Genomic DNA, 21,169 nt, shown 5'->3' on the forward strand with positions numbered 1-21,169 from the left:
GTGTAGGTGGGGAGGTAGGGAGGGGATAGGTCAGTCCAGGGAAGACGGACAGGTCAAGGAGGTGGGATGAGGTTAGTAGGTAGCTGGGGGTGCGGCTTGGGGTGGGAGGAAGGGATGGGTGAGAGGAAGAACCGGTTAGGGAGGCAGAGACAGGTTGGACTGGTTTTGGGATGCAGTGGGTGGGGGGGAAGAGCTGGGCTGGTTGTGTGGTGCAGTGGGTTGCTCCGGTTCTGTTTTCGAGGCAAACTGATACACTGCCTGCTGCCCTTTGTTCGTATGAGCATTGGAATGAAGGCACTGGTCCAATGCAGGTGTTGCAGAAAAGATTGACCCTTGGAAATGCTTTAGTATGAATTATGCAAACCCTGTTTTGCTTTTTAAATGTTGATATCCTCCTGTACTAGATGAGCAAGTTGGGATGACTTTGGGAGGTCCTGTCACCCAAACTCAAGCTTCAACAAAATCTTCGCAGGAGCTTTCTTGTGATGAAGCAAACTCTGTATTGAGTGAACTCAATGAAGATGGTACATCTACAGGTAAGAATTTGGTTTTTTTTCTTCTAGTATCAGCACACAGGATTGTGCAAAATTAATTCCTCTTCTCTTCTCCCCCTCTTCCCCCCCCCCCCCCCCAACCAAAAGTCAACACTGTATTCAGTGACTTGTACCTTACACAAGAGATGAGATATTTCAAACATGTGAAGTGCCTAAAAATAGCTACGGAGGTAGTATTGGATAGGGTCTGTACTTGAGGCCCCATGACTGAATGAGATGTACGCCTGGTGCTGAGGAAAATGAGAGTTTAAATTGTGGAGCTACTGGCTTCATTTTCTAGAAGCAAATTACTGCAGGTGCTGGAATCTAAACTGAAAACAAATTTCTGGAGATCATAGTTCACCTCCTGAAGAATCATCTAGACTTGAAATGTTAGCTTGCTTTTTCTCCATGGATGTTGCCTGACTGGCTGTCATCTCCAGCAATTTTTGATTTCAGCTTCTTTTATAGTTCTTCATGGATTAAGGTGGTACCAGAGACGTGGAGAATTACAAATTTTATACTGTCCACAAAAGCTGTGCAGATGAGCACAGCAGCAGATCTATCACTTTGATTGTGGTAGTGGAAAAGCTTCTAGAAATTGTGAGCCAAAAGTAATAACAGGGTGATCAATATACATGAGAGCAGTTGCTGAAACACAGTATGTGACAGGATTTTGAAAGAGGTCTCCAGCCCATATAGGCAGATGAGTTGTAGCCTGTACTGAAAATTAATGAGATAGCTTTAACATCTGGGGAGTATTTGCTGAGCAATCAATGATATTGCTCTTGATTGCACTTGCTATTGTAGGTGAACTGTTTGCCTATTTACTGTATAATGTAACAAATAAGATTTGTTTTAAATAGATTGTACGTTTTTGTAGTAGAATTAGTTTGTTCAAACAATGGAATCCCGGGGCTTTATTATCTTAAAAATCTCCATGATTTCTGCTTAGTGTCAGATTTTACAGCATGGGGAAAAGTCTTTGGCCCATTATGTCCCTGCAGGTTATTGAGCATCTACCTACTTATACTATTTTCCAGTACTTGGGTTTCCTGCTTTGGCATACAAAGTGCCTCCATGTGACAGTCTGAATGCATCTCAAGTGCTGTGATGGTTCTACGTTCATTCCTAAAGCAAAATATACGGTATTCAATGCCTCCCTTACTGTTTGTAATGTGGCATGCCATTGGACACAGGCTTCCAGTCACGCAAGCTTTTAACAAATTGCCTTGCCTGTGATTTCCATGGATTCTTAACACCTTTGACCTATCTTCCATGTAACCGCTGGTCAAAAGCCTCACTGACATTCATGTAGATTACATTCCCTGCATTATCCCCATCTGTACACTTAGTCACCTCCTGTAAACTCACTCAAACCTGTCAGACATGATCTTCCCTTGACAAACCCATGCTGACTATCCTGGATTAATCCTTACCTATCCAAAAGATAATGAATTTTGTTCTTCGGAATTTTTCAAGAGTTGCCCTACCAGTCGTGTTAAACTCACCAGACTTGGAATTTTAACTCTTTCTGTCGCAACAGGTGCTGTTAGACCTCGAGTTTTTCCGACACTCTGTGCTTGTTTCAGATTTCCAGCATTCGCAATACTTTGCTTTAAAGCACTTTGACCAGTTATGTCCTGCATTAAAATCTGTCTTCTCCCAATTCTTATTTCTGGGCCATCTTTGTCTTTCTTCATGACTGACTACCTTTTAAATCTTCCTGAGTTATGGTCATTCTCACTGAAATTTTTACCAATGCACACTCCCTAAAATGAGGCCTAGAACTACCAATATCTTGTAAGATGTACTACATTCGGCTTAAAAGCTTGTCCTAGATATCTTTTAAGAATTCCACCCCTGTAAGTTTTTCACACACTTTATCCCAATTAGTACTGGGAAAGTTCAAATACTCTACTATTAGACAAAATATACATAGACATAGGAGCAGAATTTAGGCCATTCAGCCCATTGAGTCTGCTCTGCTGTTTAGTCGTGGCTGCTAAGTTTCTCAACCCCATTCTGCTGATTTCTCCCCATAACTCTTGATCCCCTTGAGAATCGAGAACCTATCTATCTCTGTCTTAAATCCACTCAATGACCTAGCCTTCTGTGGCAGTGAATTGCATTGATTCACCACTCTCTGGCTGAAGAAGTTTCTCCTTGTCTCTGTTCTAAAAGATCTTCCCTTTATTCTCCTCTGTATCTCTAATAGCAACGATAGCATATTCCCAAGTGTTAATCAGTTCTGTTATCTCATCTGCCTTGTTTGCAGAACTCCATGCATCAAAATAAATGCCATCAAACCTTTTCACCCTCCCTTGTGGTCTTCTCTGCCTTGTCAGACTGACTTGTCTTCTATATCTGTCCATGCGTCACCCACTGCACCTCGCACAGATTACCCCATTTCACTGCGAAACAGCACTTGCTGACTCACTCACACCATTGTGTTTCAATTGCAACCTGTCATACTCCCCCAGGTCCCACCTTCCCTAGAAAGTAACCAAGTGATCCTTGAATCTAAAGCCCTCCCTCTGGTACCAACTCTTCAACAACACACTTATCTAGTTTAGCTACCTTTTTTAATACTTGTACTATGTGAAACCAGGAGTAGTCCAGAGATTACAATCTTTTGAAGCTCTGATTTTTTAAAATCTAGCTCCCTAAATTCTCGTAGGACCACCTCTCTTTCTGCCAATGTTGTTGTATCAACTTGGGCCACGTCCTCTTGACTGTTCACCTTTTTACCCCGTCCTTTTTTTTTTTGAAAGAATATTCTACAGCCATTCAATAACATCCTCGTCTTCCTCTGTCTGCCATCTCTCCTCTTCCCAAATCTCCCACCTCCCCCCAAAGTTGGGCTGTGACTTTAATCTCTAGAAAAAATGTTGCTTTTGCCATTTAACTTTAAAGTGAACAAAAACAACTTGCCTTTTGTCTACCAATCAGCTCATTGTTCTGTGCCACTACTTTTTTCTGCGTTCTGGTGTGGTTCCTGTTAAGGTTTAGCTCTTGCTTTGACTGGGTTTGATACACTTCTCACTCCTTGGGCTTTCATTGGATATCGCTGCAGGCCGTTAAACCTCAGGTTCACTTTTTTTGTTCTGATCTGTTGCTACTCCAACAGGTTCTTTGACAAATCAGTAGATTTATAGACAAGAAAAACTTAAAAAAAAAATCACTATTCCTAAGCCAGATTGCAACATTAAATTTGCCAGCTTGCTTGAATATGTAAAATATTTAAACTGTACCTTTTTTAGCTATTAGAACAAATAAATGAGGGCAGTGCCAGTGATGAGGTGTATGTGGACTTCCAGAAGGAAGATGTGCTGCGCAGACTGAAGCAAGTTAGAGGATGTGGAATAAAAGGCACTGTGGCGTTGTAGATGCAAAATTGGCAGAGTGCCAGGAATCAGACCAATGACAATAGATGAATTCCTTGGGCAGGAGAGAAATTTGTAGTAGAATTCTCTGGGGATCATTGATTTTCTGGATGTATGTTAGTGACCTAGATTTTTCAGGAGTACAGGGTGTAACTTCAAAATTTGGAAGTATTGTGAACTGTGGAAAAAGGTCGCTGTGAATTATGTGGAGTTACTGCAGAAGTCTTGGAGGCAGTGAACAGCCAGAGTCTGTCACTTGTATTAACATGAACTCTATATAGTTGGAGGGTTTGGATTGGATAAACTAATTTTGGAGAAATTGACAAGCAATTAGCAAATGACATCACCAAATCAGTCATCTTCTGATTGCCCTTGTGCTATGTGGTTAGGGAGTCCAGAAATAGATTTTTTTTTCCCCCCCCTCTATTCATTTACGGGATGAGGGTTTTGCTGGTTAGGCAGCATTTATTGTCTGCCCATAATTGCCCAGAGGGCAGTTCACAGTCAACCGCATTACTGTGGATCTGGAGTCACATGTAGGCCAGACCAGGTAAGGATGGCAGTTTCCTTCCCTCAAGGACATTAGTGAACCAGATGGATTTTTTTTCCAACAATCGACAAAGGATTCACAGTTGTCATATTAGATTCTTAATTCCGGGTATGTTATTGAATTCAGTTTCCACCATCTGCCAAGGTGGGATTTGAACTTGGGTCCCCAGGACACTATCTGGGTCTCTTAATAGTCCAGTGGTAATACCACTAGGCCATTGCTGCCTTGTTGAAGCACAATAGATTGGCTTCTGAGAAGGTGCTGTAAGGAGCGCCTTGGAATCTGGGGTTATTGGTATTAGTTCTGGGATGTCAGGAAGAGCATATCACACAGTGAGACAAAGCTTGCGTGAGGATGTAGTTTGGGAAATTTGAAGGCAGTGTTGGAACTCAGTTACTTTTATTCACTTTTTTCTTTTTGCTTTTCATTTTTTTTGAGCTCATAGTTTGTAAGATGTTTTTAACCGGATAAGTTGAAGCCCGAGATCAAGGGCCCAGAGAAAGGTGACATCACAGGTAAAACTGCAAGTTCATTAGTTGGTATTTAGTTTGACTATCTATTTAATGTTACTTTCAGGTTGAAGGTAAAGAGGGGGAATAATTATAGTCTACAAACTAAGAGACCAGTGTAAAATTTTTAAAAATGATATTAAGAACTCAGTATTCAAAATTTGAGGTGCAGGACCAGGCAGGATTCTGTACGTACATGGGAACTCGATCCGCAAGAAGGTCCATAGTGACCACATCTCTCAAGTATTGGTAGCTTGAGGATCTCTTGCTGATAGGGGCCAAACAAATGGTGGAGGAACTAAATAGGTGCTTCGCTTCAGTTTTTCAGTGGAAGACAACAGCAGCATGCCAGAATTTCGAGAGTAAAGGGGACAGGGGTGAGTGTAATAGCAGTCACTACAGAGAAATACTGGGAAAACTGAAAGGTCTGAAGGTAGATCCATCACCTGGATCAGATGGATAGCACCCCAGAGTTCTGAAGGAGTTCGCTAAGGAGCTTGTAAGGTCAGTGGTGTTGTTTGAGAAATTGCTGGAGTTTGGGGTGTGTCCCAAACATTGAAAGATAGCTAATGTAATACCTCTGTTTAAGAAGAGAGGAGCTGGAAGACTGCAAACTATAGGTTGGTTAGCCAACTTTAGTAGATCTAAAGCCTAATCAACAACTATTAAGGATGAGATTGTGGAGTACTTGGAAACATGTACTAAAATAGGGCTAGGTCAGCATGGCTTAGTCAAGGGGAGGCCATGCCTGACAAATCTGTTAGGATCGATAGCGGAAGTAATGAGCAAGTTAGACCAATGGAGACACAATGGATGTGATCTATTTGGATTACCAGAAGGTCTTTGACAAGGTGCCACATGGGAGGCTGCCAAATGAAAGTAAGAGTCCATGGTGTTAGGGGCATGGGTAGAGGATTGGCTGACTGGCAGAAGACAAGGATTGGGGTTAAGGGGGTATCTTTTTTATTTTAGGATGGCGGCTGGTGACTGATAGTTTCGCAGGTGTCTGTGTTGGGATTGTAACTATTCATGTTTATACATTAACATTCTAGACAAAGGCATTGAAAGCATTGTTGCTAGTTTTGCAAATGACACAAAATGGAGGGGCAAGTGGTGGTGAGGAAGCAATGAGGCTGCAGAAGGACTTGGAACAAGTTAGGAGATTGCCACTTACTTGCTCAATTGGAATATAATGTGCAAAAGTGAGTTTATGCATTTTGATAAGAATAGAGATGTAGATGTCAATGGGAAAAGACTTTGGAAGTCTGAAGCACAAAGGGATTTGGGAGTCCTAGTTCATGATTCTGTTCAGGCTGACATCCAGATTCAGTTGATATTTAGGAACACACAAATGCATTGATTTCAAGAAGGCTAGAATACGAGAGCAGGGTGTACTGCCAAGTCTGTAATGTGGCTCTGGTTGGACTGCATTTGGAGTATTGTGCGCCCCTTCTTTTAAGAAAGGATGTGCTGATATGGGAGGGGGTTCAGAGAAGGTTTACAAGACTTCTCCTGGGCATGATGGGCTTGTCATGAGGAGTGACTGAGGAAGATGAGAGCACGATTGTATTGCTGGAACTGCATAAGATACTGCTTGGGCTGCAGCTAGAGCCTTGTGTACAGTTCTGGCCATTGCATTATAAAAGAACATAACTTCTGTAGACAGACTATAGAAGAAATTTAAAAGAATGTTGTCAAGGCTTGAAAATTGTGAGGATAGATTACATAGGAATAGGTTGTTTTCCTTTGGTACATCAGCTGGAGGTCAACAAAATAAAGGTAACAATGTGTGAAGCTGGATGAACACAGCCGGCCAAGCAGCATCTCAGGAGCACAAAAGCTGATGTTTCAGGCCTAGACCCTTCATCAGAGAACAAAATGAAGGGTTGGATATAGTGAACAGGGGAAAAAGTTCCTTCCCTTAGAGATGTCAGTTACCAGGCAGAGCAGATTGAAGACTGGGATTAGAGAGGACATGAAGAAAAATATTTCACCAGAGGGTGGTGGGTGTAGAGAATTCGTTGCTTGGTTTGATGGTTAAGTTGGAAACCTTCAACTCAAAAAGGAATTTTGATCTAAGCTTGAAGTGCTGAAACATGCAAGGTCAATTGCTAGAAAGTGGGATTAGAATAGATGGCTAGTTTATTCAATTGGCTTAGACACAATGGACTGAAATGGCTTCTTTGCTGTAATATTCACTTTTCTTCAAGGTAAATAGAATCATTGGACCATAGCAGTGAGTCCAAGATTGCTCCTTTAAGATTAGAATGCTAATATATGAGGGCACGAAAGTCAAGCTATCCAAAATGAACTGCAAAATTCAGTTGTGATTGATCAGTAGAGATGCTATGGCAAATTTTTAAGGAAGTATTTCAATGCACAGGCTATCCTCCAATGAAAGAGAAATAGGACCCATCATCTAAGAAATATTAAACATCATAGAAAATGTAAAGAAACATATTGTGCAAGTTTGGATGGCAGGTTTGAAGATTAGAAAGAACAATTAAGTTTAAAAAAAGTAACAGATAAATGATGGGGAAACTTTAAAACATGAGAAAGCTAGTTCAAAATGTAATGCCTCACTGGCTTAGCACACTGGAAAACAAGCCCTGCTAAGTCTAGAGATGTCACAAAAACTTTGAAAAGTATGCAGAGATTTGCCAATTTCCCTGACTAAAAACTAAGTTGAGACAGCATGGATCGTTTCTGTATTTAACAAAAATTGTGTATTACAAATCACTAGTCTTTAGTGACATTAGCATATCACTTCTGTTAAATCACACAGACACCTTGAGGCTTCCAGTGATTTGCAGGAGGAGCAGGTTCTACTTCAGTGATAAAAGCTCTTTAACTTATTCATTTAAAAATTGCAGCTTCCAGCAACAGCTTATCCAAACAGACTTATCATTCCCCAACCCAAACTGTTCAACTTTAAAAGCAATCACATTGTTATTGGTGCCTACCAACAATAGGTCACAACTCTGCAAGCCAACCAGCTACTTGTTGTCATATAAGATAACAAGGTGTAGAGCTGGATGAACACAGCAGGCCGAACAGGAAGGCTGACGTTTTGGGCCTAGACCCTCCTTCAGGAAAAAAACTTGTCATATGTTCACATTCTTTTCAGTTCCAGTGCATCTACCTCGACTACTGCTTGAAGAAGCAGTTTGTTAAAGGATGCTTGCAATGACTATCAAGTTACTGGCTGTCTAAACAATAGCAACCTTCTAGCCAATCTTGTTTTAAAACCATTTTCTTCTGATTTTTCAATCTGCAATAATAAATAGAAAAATAAAAAGACATGGTTTATGATGCAAATGGCTAATAAGTAATTGGATATTTAATGAGGAAAGAGCTCAACTGAGTCAGCATTGGGGTGACCGAATAAGTTTAGGCATTCATAAATGGAAAATGAGGTTGCAGATGATTCAAAGAAGCATTTTGCTTTAGTTTTCACGAGAGGATGCAAATGGTCTCCAAAATAGCTATAAATTAGGACATCCTCCTTGTAGCAGGCGGACCAGAATGGAATGCTGTATTCCAAAAGTGGCTGAACCAATGTCTTGTATGGCTGCAATATGACCTCTTGGCTCCTACGTGCAATACATTGGCAAATGTGCCAAACGCCATCTTCACTACCTGCCTGTGGCTCCTCCTGCTAAGGAGCTGTGAACTTGCCCTCTTAAGTCTGTCTTCAGTAACACTCCGTAGGACTTTACCGTTAAGTGTATACATCCTGCCTTGATTTGCCCTACTAAAATGTACACCTAGCATTTAGTTAGGTTACACGCCATCTGCTACTCCTCGGCCCATCTGATCAAAGCTCAGATGTGCTGAGGTAATCATTTGCTATCCACTTTTGGTGTCACCTGCAAAATTATGAGACCTATGATCAGCAATCCTCTACCACCACCCTCTGTCGCCTACCATCAAGCCAATTTTGTATTCAAATGGCTAGTTCTGCCTGTATTCTGTGTGACCTAACCTTGTTAACCAGTCTACCAAGTTGAATTTTGTCAAACACCTTTCTAAGTTGATATAGTCTGCCTACTGAGAAAATCTTCATTCTGATAGGAAGAGGAATTGAAAAGAAATGTACCTAAATGTTGAGAAGTAGTAGAACTTTGAAACTCGAATGTTCGAGTATACAATTTGTGAAAAGCTACTTTGTAGGTGTAGCAAGTAATTTAGGAAAGCTTTAAAATAATTGAATGTATGACAAAGGTATATAGTTATCCTTCAATTGTATAATTTTAAATGCTGTTCTGAGGAAGGGTCATTGTTTCTCTCCGGATGCTGCCAGACCTGTTGGGTTTCTCCAGCACTGTGTTTTTGTACTCTATTCTTGGCTGGAAAGAGATAAGGTGATGAATCAAGCCTGTCATAAGAATCCCTACAGTGCTGAAACAGGCCATTTGGACCATTTGAGTCTGCACTGACCCTCCTGAAGAGCTTCCCACCCCTACCCTATTCCCCATAATCCTGATTTCTGAAATAGTGCCATGGGAGCTCTTATTTTCCCTTGAGAGAACAGGTGGTTTAATCTCGCTTTTGGATGATGAAGTACTTTTCTTAGAACTGCATTTAAGTGTTAAGTTTTTTTAGTTTTATGCTAACATCCACTTCTGAACACTAGTGGGTGGTCCTGCTAAGTCACTTCTAAATACTTCTAGATTCAGTGCAAGCAAAATCATGTTGCATAGTTAGAATTATACAATTGTGTGGTCTTGAATTATTGTGAAACACTTTTTTGAGTTTGAACTGCAGTTCATCTGGGGAAATAGCTTTTCAAAATATGCTTGCTAAATTCCTTGTTTGGGGCTTTTTCTCCCCCCTCTTTAGAAGATACTACTAATAGACCTCCGCATAATCTGGTTACTACCTTGGAAGCATGGAAAGGCAACTCCAACAAGACTATTCCTAACAAAGCAGCACCACTAAGGAGGCAAGTAATAAGTTTGTACAAATGCATGACTGCTCCTGTTTTCAACCTGTGGCTGGTTGGCTATGGGGACATGGTCCCTGAATAGAGTTGGTGACATTTCAGCTGTGGTGATTTCTGGTACTAAGTTGAGACTGGCAATGGACAGCTGTGAATGCTTTCGATCAACATTATTGACGCAGCACAGAAACAGACCCTTTTGGTCCAACTCATCCATGCCAACCAGGTTTCTTAATGTGAGCTAGTCTTATTTGTCTGCACTTGGCCCATATTGCTTTAAACCTTTCCTGTTCTGATACATGTCTTAAATGTCATAATTGTATTCACCTTTGCTACTTCCTCTGTTACTTTGTTCCCTTTATGCAGCACCATTGGAAAAAGTTGCCCCTTAGGCCCCTTTCAAATCTTTGCCTCTCCCCTTAAACCTATGCCCTCTAGTTTTTGACTCCCTGTACCCTGGGGAAAAGATCTTGTCTATTCACCCTATCCATGCCCTTCATGATTTTTATAAACCTCTATAAGGCTTATAAGATAACCCCTCAACCTCCAACCCTCCAGGGAAAATAGCCCCGGTCTATTTAGCCTCTCTATAGCTTAAACCTGCCAAATTCTTCTAAATCTGTTTTGAATACTTTCAAGTTTCACAACAGCCATCCTATTATCAGGGAGACCATAAATTGCATGTAATATTCCAAAAGTGGCCTAATCAATGTCCTGTACAGCCGCAACCTGACCTCCCAACTCCTATACTCAATGCACTGCCCAATAAAGCCAAATGCTGCCATCACTATCTTGTCTACCTGGAGCTCCACTACTTATAAGAAACTGTGAACCTGCATTTCAAGATCTTTGTTCAGCAACACTCCCCAGGACCTTACTGTGAAGTATATAAATCCTGTCCTGATTTGTGTTTGCAAAATGTCGCAGCCCCTGTTTATCTAAGTTAAGCTCTTATCTTGCCACTCCTCAGACCATTGACCCATCTGATCAAGATCCTGTTGTACTCTGAGGTAACCTTCTTTACTATCACTACACCTCCAATTTTGGTGTTGAATAAAAGATTAGGTATAAAATTTATTTTAATGTTAACTGACTTTCCATGCAGCTTGAATATTTTCTGATTGCAAGTATGCAATACGTGGGAATGAATGCAAGCATTTAGAAACAAACCAATGAGAAATTAGTGGTCATTCAAACCCAGGTTATGTGTTTTGAAATGGCTGCGTATTGACATATGTACCTAGACAAGTGACTTTTAATTGTAGCATTCTAATACCTTTGTAGGTCCTAACTTGTTTAAAATTTCAATTTTCACTAGATCAACCCGACGAACATCTGAACAATTAAGAAAGCAATTGGGCAAAATTAGAGATGCAAAACTCTCTAAGGAACTGGAATCTTCAGAGCCTCCGGTGAACAAAAAAGCCAAACTGTGAGCTGCTTATTTACATTTGCTCCAATTTGAAGGTTTATGGTTTTGATCGGGGGTGGTGGGGGGTTGCAGGAGGAGTGTGTGTGTTTGGTCTCCTACTTGACACAGGTTGTTCTCATCTTTCCCTTCTATATTTCTGTGCCTGATGATGCAATGAATGTTAGAATGGTTATGGGAGAACAGCTGACTTCCAAGTCAGTATCTTTCTACGTTGAGCAGGGATTGTAAAATGCTGCAGGTACTTAATAGAACCTCAAGTTATTGGTGGCTTCATGTTCTTTTATGATGTATACTGTGGAAACAGGCAACCTTTGTCAAATTTAACGTTTCCTAGGAAGTTTTCAAATGAGGTATGCATTGTTTACTTAATGTGTTGGCTGGTATTGCAACCATATTTCCACTGCAAGATAGAGTTGTGATGTTGTCAATACTATTCTGCTTTATTGGTCGTCTAAAAGTTTGTCATGTTGAAGAGCTTGCTCAATTTGTTTGATTAGCCATTTTAAGCTTGTTTCTGTAAAACAGATGTACCTAGCCAACAATGAACTGGTTTGAGCTGTGTTGCTGCAGAGAAATAAATCAAAAAACTAAAATATTACCTTTGTATTAAATGTAGGGCTCTGACTGGGAAGAGCTCTGGGAGTAGACCAGGGAGTGTATCTCGGACTCGAACTAAATTGACTTTGCCAGGCACACCAACAGTTCTCAAGTAAGTGTTATTTTTGAAGAATACACCTCTTTTGTCTTGGGTCTTTTTGTGTTTTCCTTGACATTTTATAGCAAGTTCTGGAGAGGCTTGCATTTGGCTTATGCCACTTGTTTTGTGACTTGTAAATTTGATCCCTAATGTCTCAATTTAAGATTTGATTGCAAAATCACTAGATGACTGCGCTAGTCTGTTGTCTTGTCAATGTACCTTTTTAATTATCTAATAGTGCAACTGAGTGTACTATGTAAATATATTCAGGCTGGACACTGATCATGTAGTTGTAACCCCTCCTGACTCCCAAAGCCTATTGACCATCTACAAGTCACAAGTCAGAAACGTGATGGAATACTCATTGACCTGGATAGTTTTAGCTACAACAACACTCCAGCTTGGCACCATCCTCATTTGATTGGCACCCGTTCCACCACCTTCAAGATTCAGCCCCTCCTTCACTGATATAATAGTGTGTGCCATCAACAAGATGCATAACAGAAACTCAAGTTTTTTTTTTTGGAAGCATCTTCTACTCTTACAACTTCACCACCTTTTAAAAGACTTGGACAGCAGATGGATGGGAACAGTACCTGCAAGCTCTTTGAGACATGTAACATTCTGACGTAGAGCTGTAATCAGACTTCACTGTCGCTAGGTCAGAATTCTGGAACTCCATAAGTGTTGGGGTGAAATCCATCAATAGCCTTCAGTGTTTCAAGATGTTGGCCTTCTATGGGCCAATTGGGGCTTTGTAATAAATTCCGACAGAGTCAGTGATCCCATGTAAAAATAAATTTTATTAAATGGAATAATTTGAAAACATCTTAGCACATTGGCAGCTGAAATTTTATAGATAGTGATTCATCAATTTTTATTCTACAGGAGGAAGCAACACATGGGGTCAAAAGGGAAAAGCACAGAAGAGTTGGAGATGGAAAAAATTGCTCAATTTCAGAAAGAAGTAGCAGAGCAGAGAAAACTTAATGAAGAATCACTGAAACTGGCCATATCTGGTGCAGGTACACTAGGCAAGCTAAGGTTGGGAGGAGAATTGTATTTCCCTCTTTGCACAAGCTAGATGTGGCAACTCAGCATAATGTGAACTGTTATCACAATTGTCTTTCAGGTAATTTTGATAGCAGGATTGTTGATTGCAAGTGTCAATCTTTCCCACTTGCTAACAGAAACTCTGTAGTTTGTTTCCCTTCTGAGTGTGTGTAACTCATGACGCCCCCATGCCATGAAGCTTTGATTTTGTTGATTTTTTTGTTGATTTTTTTATGAACTGAATCACTGGAGAAAGCTAAAGTTCAAGCTTTATGCTAATGCAGAAACTGAATCTAATGCATGTTAGAAGATGCCCTCTTTCAGTTTGCTTTGGTTTCGTTTTGCAATGTTAACCATATCCTCCAGCCTCATTATTTGCACTTGTTTATTTCAATCTGATATATTCATTGCAAGGACGTGCCATTTAAGTACTTCTATAGCTTCTGGGCTGTTAACGGTAGTTAGGTTTTTGGGAGCTTTTTTAAAAAGCTGTGCATCTGTGTTTAAATGTTGCAATATAATCTTTGTTACTAGCTGAATATGCTACCTCAATTATTTTGGCTTGTGTGCCCTTAAAGATTACAAATAGTAACCATTCTCGCATCTTGATGGATTTATCTGGCTTTCATTATCAATGTTAAGCTTGTGTTTATCATTCCTTCTTTGTGACTTTCCTTAAGGAGTCATCTTTACATCTTCTGAAACCCTCCAATTTGAGATGTGTGCTACCAACTCTTTAAAGCTACTTATGTTTTCAAAGCAAATGCTGTAGCATTGTGAAGATTACACTTTTTTTCTGCAGTATTAAGTTCCTCGTGGTCTCTTTCTGCAGTTGTGTCACATGTCATGTTGCTAAATTCATGGAAGTACGTCTGGTTCCTTCTAAATTATTTTGTGTGGCTACATGGGCATGCTTTCATGTGCATAACCTGTGAGATCCTTTTTTTATTGGATCGTTATCCAAATATGCAGTTTGGAGAAAAATGTGACATTTATTATACACTGTTGATGCAGATTAATAAAATGCTTCCTGTATCCAGCCTGAGACGCATTAGGTGAATATTTAATGACTCTTGCTTTGCTGCAAGTAATGATACCTTCTGTTAGTCCCATGAAATAACTGCATAGGTTGTCCTAAAATTGTTTATCTTAAATCCTTTAGTTTTAAAAAAAATTGCATTTTTGTCCAAATGTAGTATCCTGTACACCAAGAAGGTTGTTAATGTACTAGCTCCAGCTTTGGTTTTTTTTTGCCTTTTCAGGTCAGAACAAGAAAAGAACGCACATCCCACCTACAAAACCAGTGGATATCAAGTTTCACACAGATGAACGCATTAAAATGCACAATGAGAGTCAAGTGGACACAGTATACAAGGAAGTAGACTTCACCAGTGAACTACGTAAACATCAGCAATTTCCTGTGAGTAGTTTGGTATTGCCACTAGATCTATGGATTGCCTGTAGTATTATGATGAACAGGTAGCACAAAGTGGGTGCAAAGTATTAGATTAATTCTTTTCTACTCTTTCCCGAGTGGTTGAGCATGTTTTAAAAATGGAAATATTAATTAAATTGAAATTTAATGCATAAATAGACAAATCATTCTACAAGCAATGTTTCTGTCTCATTTTTACTTCAACTGTTGGGTGCTTGATGCAATGCTATCATAATTATTTTGGCTTGTGTGCCCTTAAAGATTACAAATAGTAACCACTCTTGAATCTTGATTGATAATGAAAGCCAGATAAATCCGTGTTAAGCTTGTGTTTATCACTCCTTCTTCGGGACTTTCCTTAAGGAGTCATCTTTACATCTTCTGAAACCCATCACAACCCTACTACATCAAATATTTCTCTGGTATATGTTATGGCTCAGATTGCGCTCTGGAAATTTAAATCCTTATACTCCCTGGAGTGGCCACAAGTTGAAAATTTTATAAAGTATGCAAAGTTGCCAAACTTGCCTAGCCTTCTGACTTTTTAGTGAAAAATCACAGCATAAAACCACAATTGCAGGAAAGAAACTGTGGCTGAACAGTTGTTTGACACACAGATCTGTCATTGGTACTGGTCACTGGTTTGTAGATACGTAGCTCCTTCAATATCTTGTTGCCTACAAAAAATGCATCTACACTCCTCTTGTCAAACTTTGATTATTGCTTCTTTGCAGTTGTTTTGTAATGTCTGACTACTTGTTTTCAAAAATTCCAGCCACTCTTTCAAACAATGATTTTTGAAACTGTTGTATTCTGGTTTCATCCCACAGTTTTTTAAAAATTAAAAGAAAATTAAGACATGGTCCTTGCATGTAAAATACACTTGGGCAGTTCTATTCCCTTCTAAGTATGAGAGTAGCCTATTGCAAATTGGGTGGTTCCAGTCCTGCCCACATGTAAACCAATGTCCTAGGGGCTGATTTTGCTAGTGCTTTTTGGGAGGATTTAAACTAATGTGGCAGGGGGATGGGAACTAAATGAGGAGGTTAGTGGACAGTAAGGAGGTAGTAACTAAAGCCTGTAAGGAACTAGATAATGAAGTCAGTGTGACCAAGGGGAAGAGGAGGCGGAGAGCAGATGATGAACGCAAATGGGCAGGCGACGTGAGATGTATTTGCTTTAATGCGAGAAGTGCAATAGGTAAGGCAGATGAACTTGGGACTTGGATTCATACTCGAGAGTATGATGTTATTACTGAGACTTGGTTGAGGGAAGGGCAAGATTGACAACTCTATATCCCAGAATATAGATGCTTCAGGTGGGATAGAGAGAGGTAAAAGGGGTGGAGGAGTTGCATTACTGGTCAATGAGGATATCACAGCTGTGCTGAAGAAGGGCAATATGGAGGACTTGAGCAGTGAGGCAATATGGGCAGAGCTCAGAAATAGGAAGAGTGCGGTAACAATGTTGGGGCTGTACTGCAAGCCTCTCAACAGCGAGTGTGAAATAGAGGCACAAATCTGTAGACTGATTTCATGAAAAGATGTAGGAGCAACGGGGTGGTAGTGATGGGAGATTTTAATTTTCCCAGTGTTGACTGGGATTCACTTAGTGCTAGGGGTTTAGATGGAGCAGAATTTATAGGGAGTGTCCAGGAGGGTTTTGTAGAGCAGTATGTAAATAGTCCAACTCAGGAAGGGGCCATACTGGACCTGGTGTTTGGGAATGAGCCCAGCTAGGTGGTTGAAGTTTCAGGTAGGGGATTAATTTGGGAATAATGATCACAATTCCCTCAGTTTTAGAATACTGATGGACAAAGATGAGAGTGGTCCTAAAGGAAGAGTGCTGAATTGGGGGAAGGCCAACTATAGCAAAATTTGGTAGTAGCTGGGGAAAGTGGATTTGAGAATATTGAAAGTAGGACCAATCTGAAACAAGGTATTAAGAGGGCTAAAAGGGGTCACTAAATATCTTTGGCAAACAGGTTAAGGAAAATCCCCAAAGCCTTTTGCTTGTACATAAGGAGCAAGAGGCTAACTAGAGAAAGGGTTGGCCCACTCAAGGACAAAGGAGGGAAGTTATGCAAGGAGTCAAAAAATGAGTGAGATTCTTGAATGAGTACTTTGCGTTGGTATTCACTGAGGAGAGGGACATGACGGATGTTGAGGTTAGGGATTGATGTTTGATTACTCCAGGTCATGTCAGCATAAAGGGGGGTTGGGGGGGGGGGGAAATGCAGTTTTTGGTATTCTAAAAGGCATTAGGGGACTTGCCCACCGAGGTCTAGATGGGATCTATCCCAGATTACTGAGTGAAGTGAGAGAGGAAATAGCTGGGGTCTTAACTGATATTTTTGCAGCATCCTTGAGCAAGGGTGAGGTCCCAGAGGACTGGAGAATTGCTAATATTGCCCCCTTGTTTAAGAAAGGTAGCAAGGATAATCCAGGTAATTATAGACTGGTGAGCCTGACATCAGTGGTGGGGAAGCTGCTGGAGAAGATAGTGAGGGATAGGATCTATTTACATTTGGAAGAAAATGGGCTTATTAGTGACAGGCAGCATGGTTTTGGGCAGGGAAGGTCATGTCTTAACAACTTGATTGTCACTTCCTCCAAAGAATTCTAAGTTGATAGATGAGGGAAGGGCTGTAGATGCCACATACATGGGCTTCAATAATGTGTTTGATAAGGTTCCCCATGGTAGGCTGATGGAGAAAGTGAAGTTGCATGGAGTTCAGGGTGTCCAGGCTGGATGAATAGAGAACTGGCTGGGCAACAGGAGAGAGTTGTAGTGGAAGGGAGTTTCTCAAAATGGAGAACTCTGACCAGTGGTGTTCCATGGGGATCCGTGTTAGGACCACTGTTTGTGATATAAGTGATCTGGAGGAAGGTATAGATAGTCTGATTAGCAAGCTTGCAGATGACACTAAGATTGATTGAAGTAGCAGATAATGAAGGGGACTTTTGGAGAATGCAGCGGAATATAGATAGATTGATCGAACAGTTGGGCGGAGCAAATGCAAGGGGGGTGTGTGTGTGGTTTTTTTCTTTTTTTTATTTTTTTTGAAGATCCAATTCAAGAGCAAATTATACGGTAAATGGAAAAGCCCTGCACAGAGATCTGGGTGTTCAGGTCCATTGTACCCTGAAGGTGGCAATGCAGGTTGATAGTGGTCAAGAAGGCATACTGCATGTTTTCCTTCATCAGACTGGGTATTCAGTATGAGTTGGCAGGTCATGTTATAGTTGTATAGGACTTAGATTCGACCACATTTGGAATACAGCGTACGGTTCTGGTCACCACATTACCAAAAGGATGTGGATGCTTTGGAGAGAATGCAGAGGAGGTTCACCAGGATGTTGCCTGGTATGGAGGGCGCTAGCTATGAAGAAAGGTTGAGTAGATTAGGATTATTTACATTAGAAAGATAAGATGCAGGTTGAGGCTGGGGGTGGGGAGTGAAGCCTGATTTTGAGGTCTACAAAATTATGAGAGGTATCGACAGTATGGATAGCAAGAAGCTTTTTTTCGGTGACGGACTCAGTTACTAGGGTTCACAATTTCAAGGTGCAAGGGGGCGGGGGGGGGGAGAAAGTTCTTTACGCAGAGGGTGGTGGGTGCCTGGAACACGTTGCCAGTGGAGGTGGTAGAAGTGGGCACGATAGCTTCATTTAAGATGTATCTATACAGATACATGAATGGGCAGGGAGCGGAAGGATACAGATACTTGGAAAATAGGCGACAGGTTTAGATAGAGGATCTGGATCATTGCAGACTTGGAGGCCTGAAGGGCCTGTTCCTGTGCTGTAATTTTCTTTTTTTTTGTTCTAGAATGGCTGTGAAAATTAAAGAACACAAAAATCTTCACCTGGCATGTAAATGAAGTGTATAATTAAAGTGGGTGAGAGAGGTAATGGGAACTGCAGATGCTGGAGAATCTGAGATAACAAAGTGTGGAGCTGGATGAACACAGCAGGCCAGGCAGCATCTTAGGAGCACAAGCTTTTTTTAAACAACCTGTTCAGATGTGTTATGACACACCTCTTGGGAAGGTGGGACTTGAGCATAGATACACTGGCCCAGAGGTAGGGGCACTAGCACAGCACCACAAGACTGCCTAATGGGAACAAAGCATCTTTTCCCCACAGCCAAATGTCAAAGCACTGTTGATATCTCCCATTTTGAGCTGGCGATTTTATTTTGTTAGATGAATGGGATGACTATACTACAGAACCATTCAGATTTAAGGTTTTGGGTGCGAGTTGCTGGATGAAACGTGAGGAAGAATTTGTTTTTATTTTTTAGTTTTGAGTGTGACTGTGGTAAAGATCAGGGCCGGAGACACACAATCTCTGAATTTGAGCAAGGAAATTCAACAGCAACTTGAAGGAAACAAACTTGTAGGGCTGTGGGGATCAAATGGGAGTGTGGGACTGACTAGAAGCTCCGAGGTGAGCCATCTTAAGCTGGATGTACAAAATGGTCACCACTTATGCAATGAAATGAGAACCACTTTCCAGTTTCCTTTTTGTGCTGTGATCATGGAGTTTGCTGGGTTAGGGAAATATCAGTCAAGTTGATATATCTCTTTAGTGGCTGATTTTATGCAGATAATGACATTTGTCTGTTAAGTCCTGCATTGTGCTGCTGCTTTTTTTGTGCTCCTAATGTTGTGCCTTGAAAGTACAGAGGCAATGCCAAACTACTAAATGTGACTTGGGAAAGTTCTAGTTCTTAAATGCTTTGGCTGACTTTCAGATTTGGTCCTGGTCCATTCAGTTCTATAAGTTAATGCCATCTGCCAACTGTGACTCAGTGAGTAGCACTCACTGAGCCTGAATATTGTGCACAAGTGCTGCTCTGGACCTCTTAATATGAAAACCAAAGTTGACACTTAGCACAACACTCACTTTGTACTGCATTGAGGTGCCATCATTTAGATGAGTTGATTTAACCAGATGCCCTTTTCTATTCCCTCAAGTGGCAATATTTTGAAGAGCCGAGAGTAACCCTGTGCTCTGGCCAATATTTATCCCTGGGTTGACATCCCATTGAATGATGTGATGTTTTGGTCATTTTTGACACTGCTGTTTTGAAGCTTGCTACGTGCAAATTAGCTTTTCCTATATTGCAATATTAACAGCACTTTTTTAAAAAGTGCTGTTTGGTTGTAAAATGCATGGGAATTATTTGTGATTGTGAATGGTGCTATTAAATACAAGCCTCTTTTTCCCTTTTTTTGAAAGTTTTGACCGAGAATTGAACCAGTTTGAAGTGTTGGCAGCTAACTATGTCAATATGTTAATTTGCAATATGTGCTATCTGCTTTATTCATCCTGACCACTTGCTGTACAGACACGTGGACACAAAGGAGCTACAGTACCAAAGCCCTTCAACCTGTCATGTGGGAACAAAAGAAAGCATGAGGCTACAAACACCGAAGCGTACATTTCTCTGGCACAGCAGGTGGAAGCATTTCAGTGTCGCACACCGTCACGATACCAGCTGAGAAGCAGTCATCAGGTAGAAGAAGGTAATCAGAAATTTCCCCTAACTTTAAACAGGTGACTAAATCCTAAAATAACCATTTTACCCTTTTTAAAGATAAATGTGCCTATCTGCCACATATCCTTGTTTTCTTGGATTCTTTCAACCATGTTTGGTAGATCATCTAGCTCAGAATTTAATTCTCAACAAGATCACCTCCTGTATTGTATACAACTCATCATTGTACTGAACAAGCACATTAGCTTCTAATAGAACAGTTTTCCTTGTACTTCAGATTTAATAGAAAACTTTGACTGAGGTGACTGAGAACAGTAATAAATTATTTCTAATGCATTATTTGGATTGTTTAAAAAGCATCGATATTTTACCCTGTAATATATCAATGAATGATGTCCAGGAGCATGGAGATTGGATTGCTAGCTGCCTTTTGAGATAGCAAACAAAGTGGGAATAATAGGTAATTATATAGTGTGGCTGAAGTCAGGATGCATGTCTTACAAAGGTCCATGCTGGAAATACTGCCACTCATAATTTATGTCCAAGGTATTAGTCAATTATGTCTCTGAATCCAAAATTTATGGATGGCACCCAATTGGTGAATTGAGTGGGTGATGGTTAATACTGAAGACGACTACAACAAATTGCAGGTATGTTTGTTTATAAACTTAGCAGAATGGGCAATAATTTGTCTGTTCTAAAGAAATTGTGTGCATTTCTTTTGGTTGGGTTGAATGGGGTCACTTAAAACTTGTAAAGTGTCAATGTAGACGAAGTAGAGGAACAAAGGGAAACAAAAGTGCAGACGCATTGATCACTAACAGTTGGGCAAGGCCATGCAAAGCTAACCAAGCCCTATGCTTTGTTTGTAGAGAAGGGGAATTGGAAGAAAGGGAAGACATGGGAAAATTTGTACTTAATCTTGGTTAGACCTCCCAGTTTAATAACAATGGCAACCAGAATGGTACATAGTATCTAAAGAGTATTGAGGCACTGGTGAGGATATATAGAAACATTGTATGGACAGTGTCTGAAATGTTGGGTTATACATAACAGAAGGACGTACTTTCCTTCTCTGGGCATTCAGCTGCTCCAAGGATCCATGATTGGAAGTCACTGCTATGCAC

At 40.6% G+C, this 21,169-nt stretch overlaps 1 protein-coding gene across 2 annotated transcripts in view; it reads left to right on the forward strand.

Moving 5' to 3' along the window:
• Nucleotides 1–411: 411 nt before the first annotated feature.
• Nucleotides 412–21,169, forward strand: part of tpx2 (TPX2 microtubule nucleation factor) — a 40,453-nt gene continuing 19,695 nt past the window's right edge. For both annotated transcript variants that reach the window (XM_048549666.2, XM_059652875.1), the window contains exons 1-7: nt 412–536; nt 9,821–9,923; nt 11,239–11,352; nt 11,969–12,061; nt 12,938–13,074; nt 14,365–14,522; nt 19,893–20,070. In XM_048549666.2, the coding sequence (XP_048405623.2) occupies nt 419–536; nt 9,821–9,923; nt 11,239–11,352; nt 11,969–12,061; nt 12,938–13,074; nt 14,365–14,522; nt 19,893–20,070 (901 nt within the window). In that variant the 5' untranslated portion in view covers nt 412–418. The remainder of the gene's footprint in view (nt 537–9,820; nt 9,924–11,238; nt 11,353–11,968; nt 12,062–12,937; nt 13,075–14,364; nt 14,523–19,892; nt 20,071–21,169) is intronic.

This window comes from Stegostoma tigrinum, chromosome 19, assembly GCF_030684315.1.
Source record: "Stegostoma tigrinum isolate sSteTig4 chromosome 19, sSteTig4.hap1, whole genome shotgun sequence".
NCBI classification, from domain to species: Eukaryota; Metazoa; Chordata; class Chondrichthyes; order Orectolobiformes; family Stegostomatidae; genus Stegostoma; species Stegostoma tigrinum.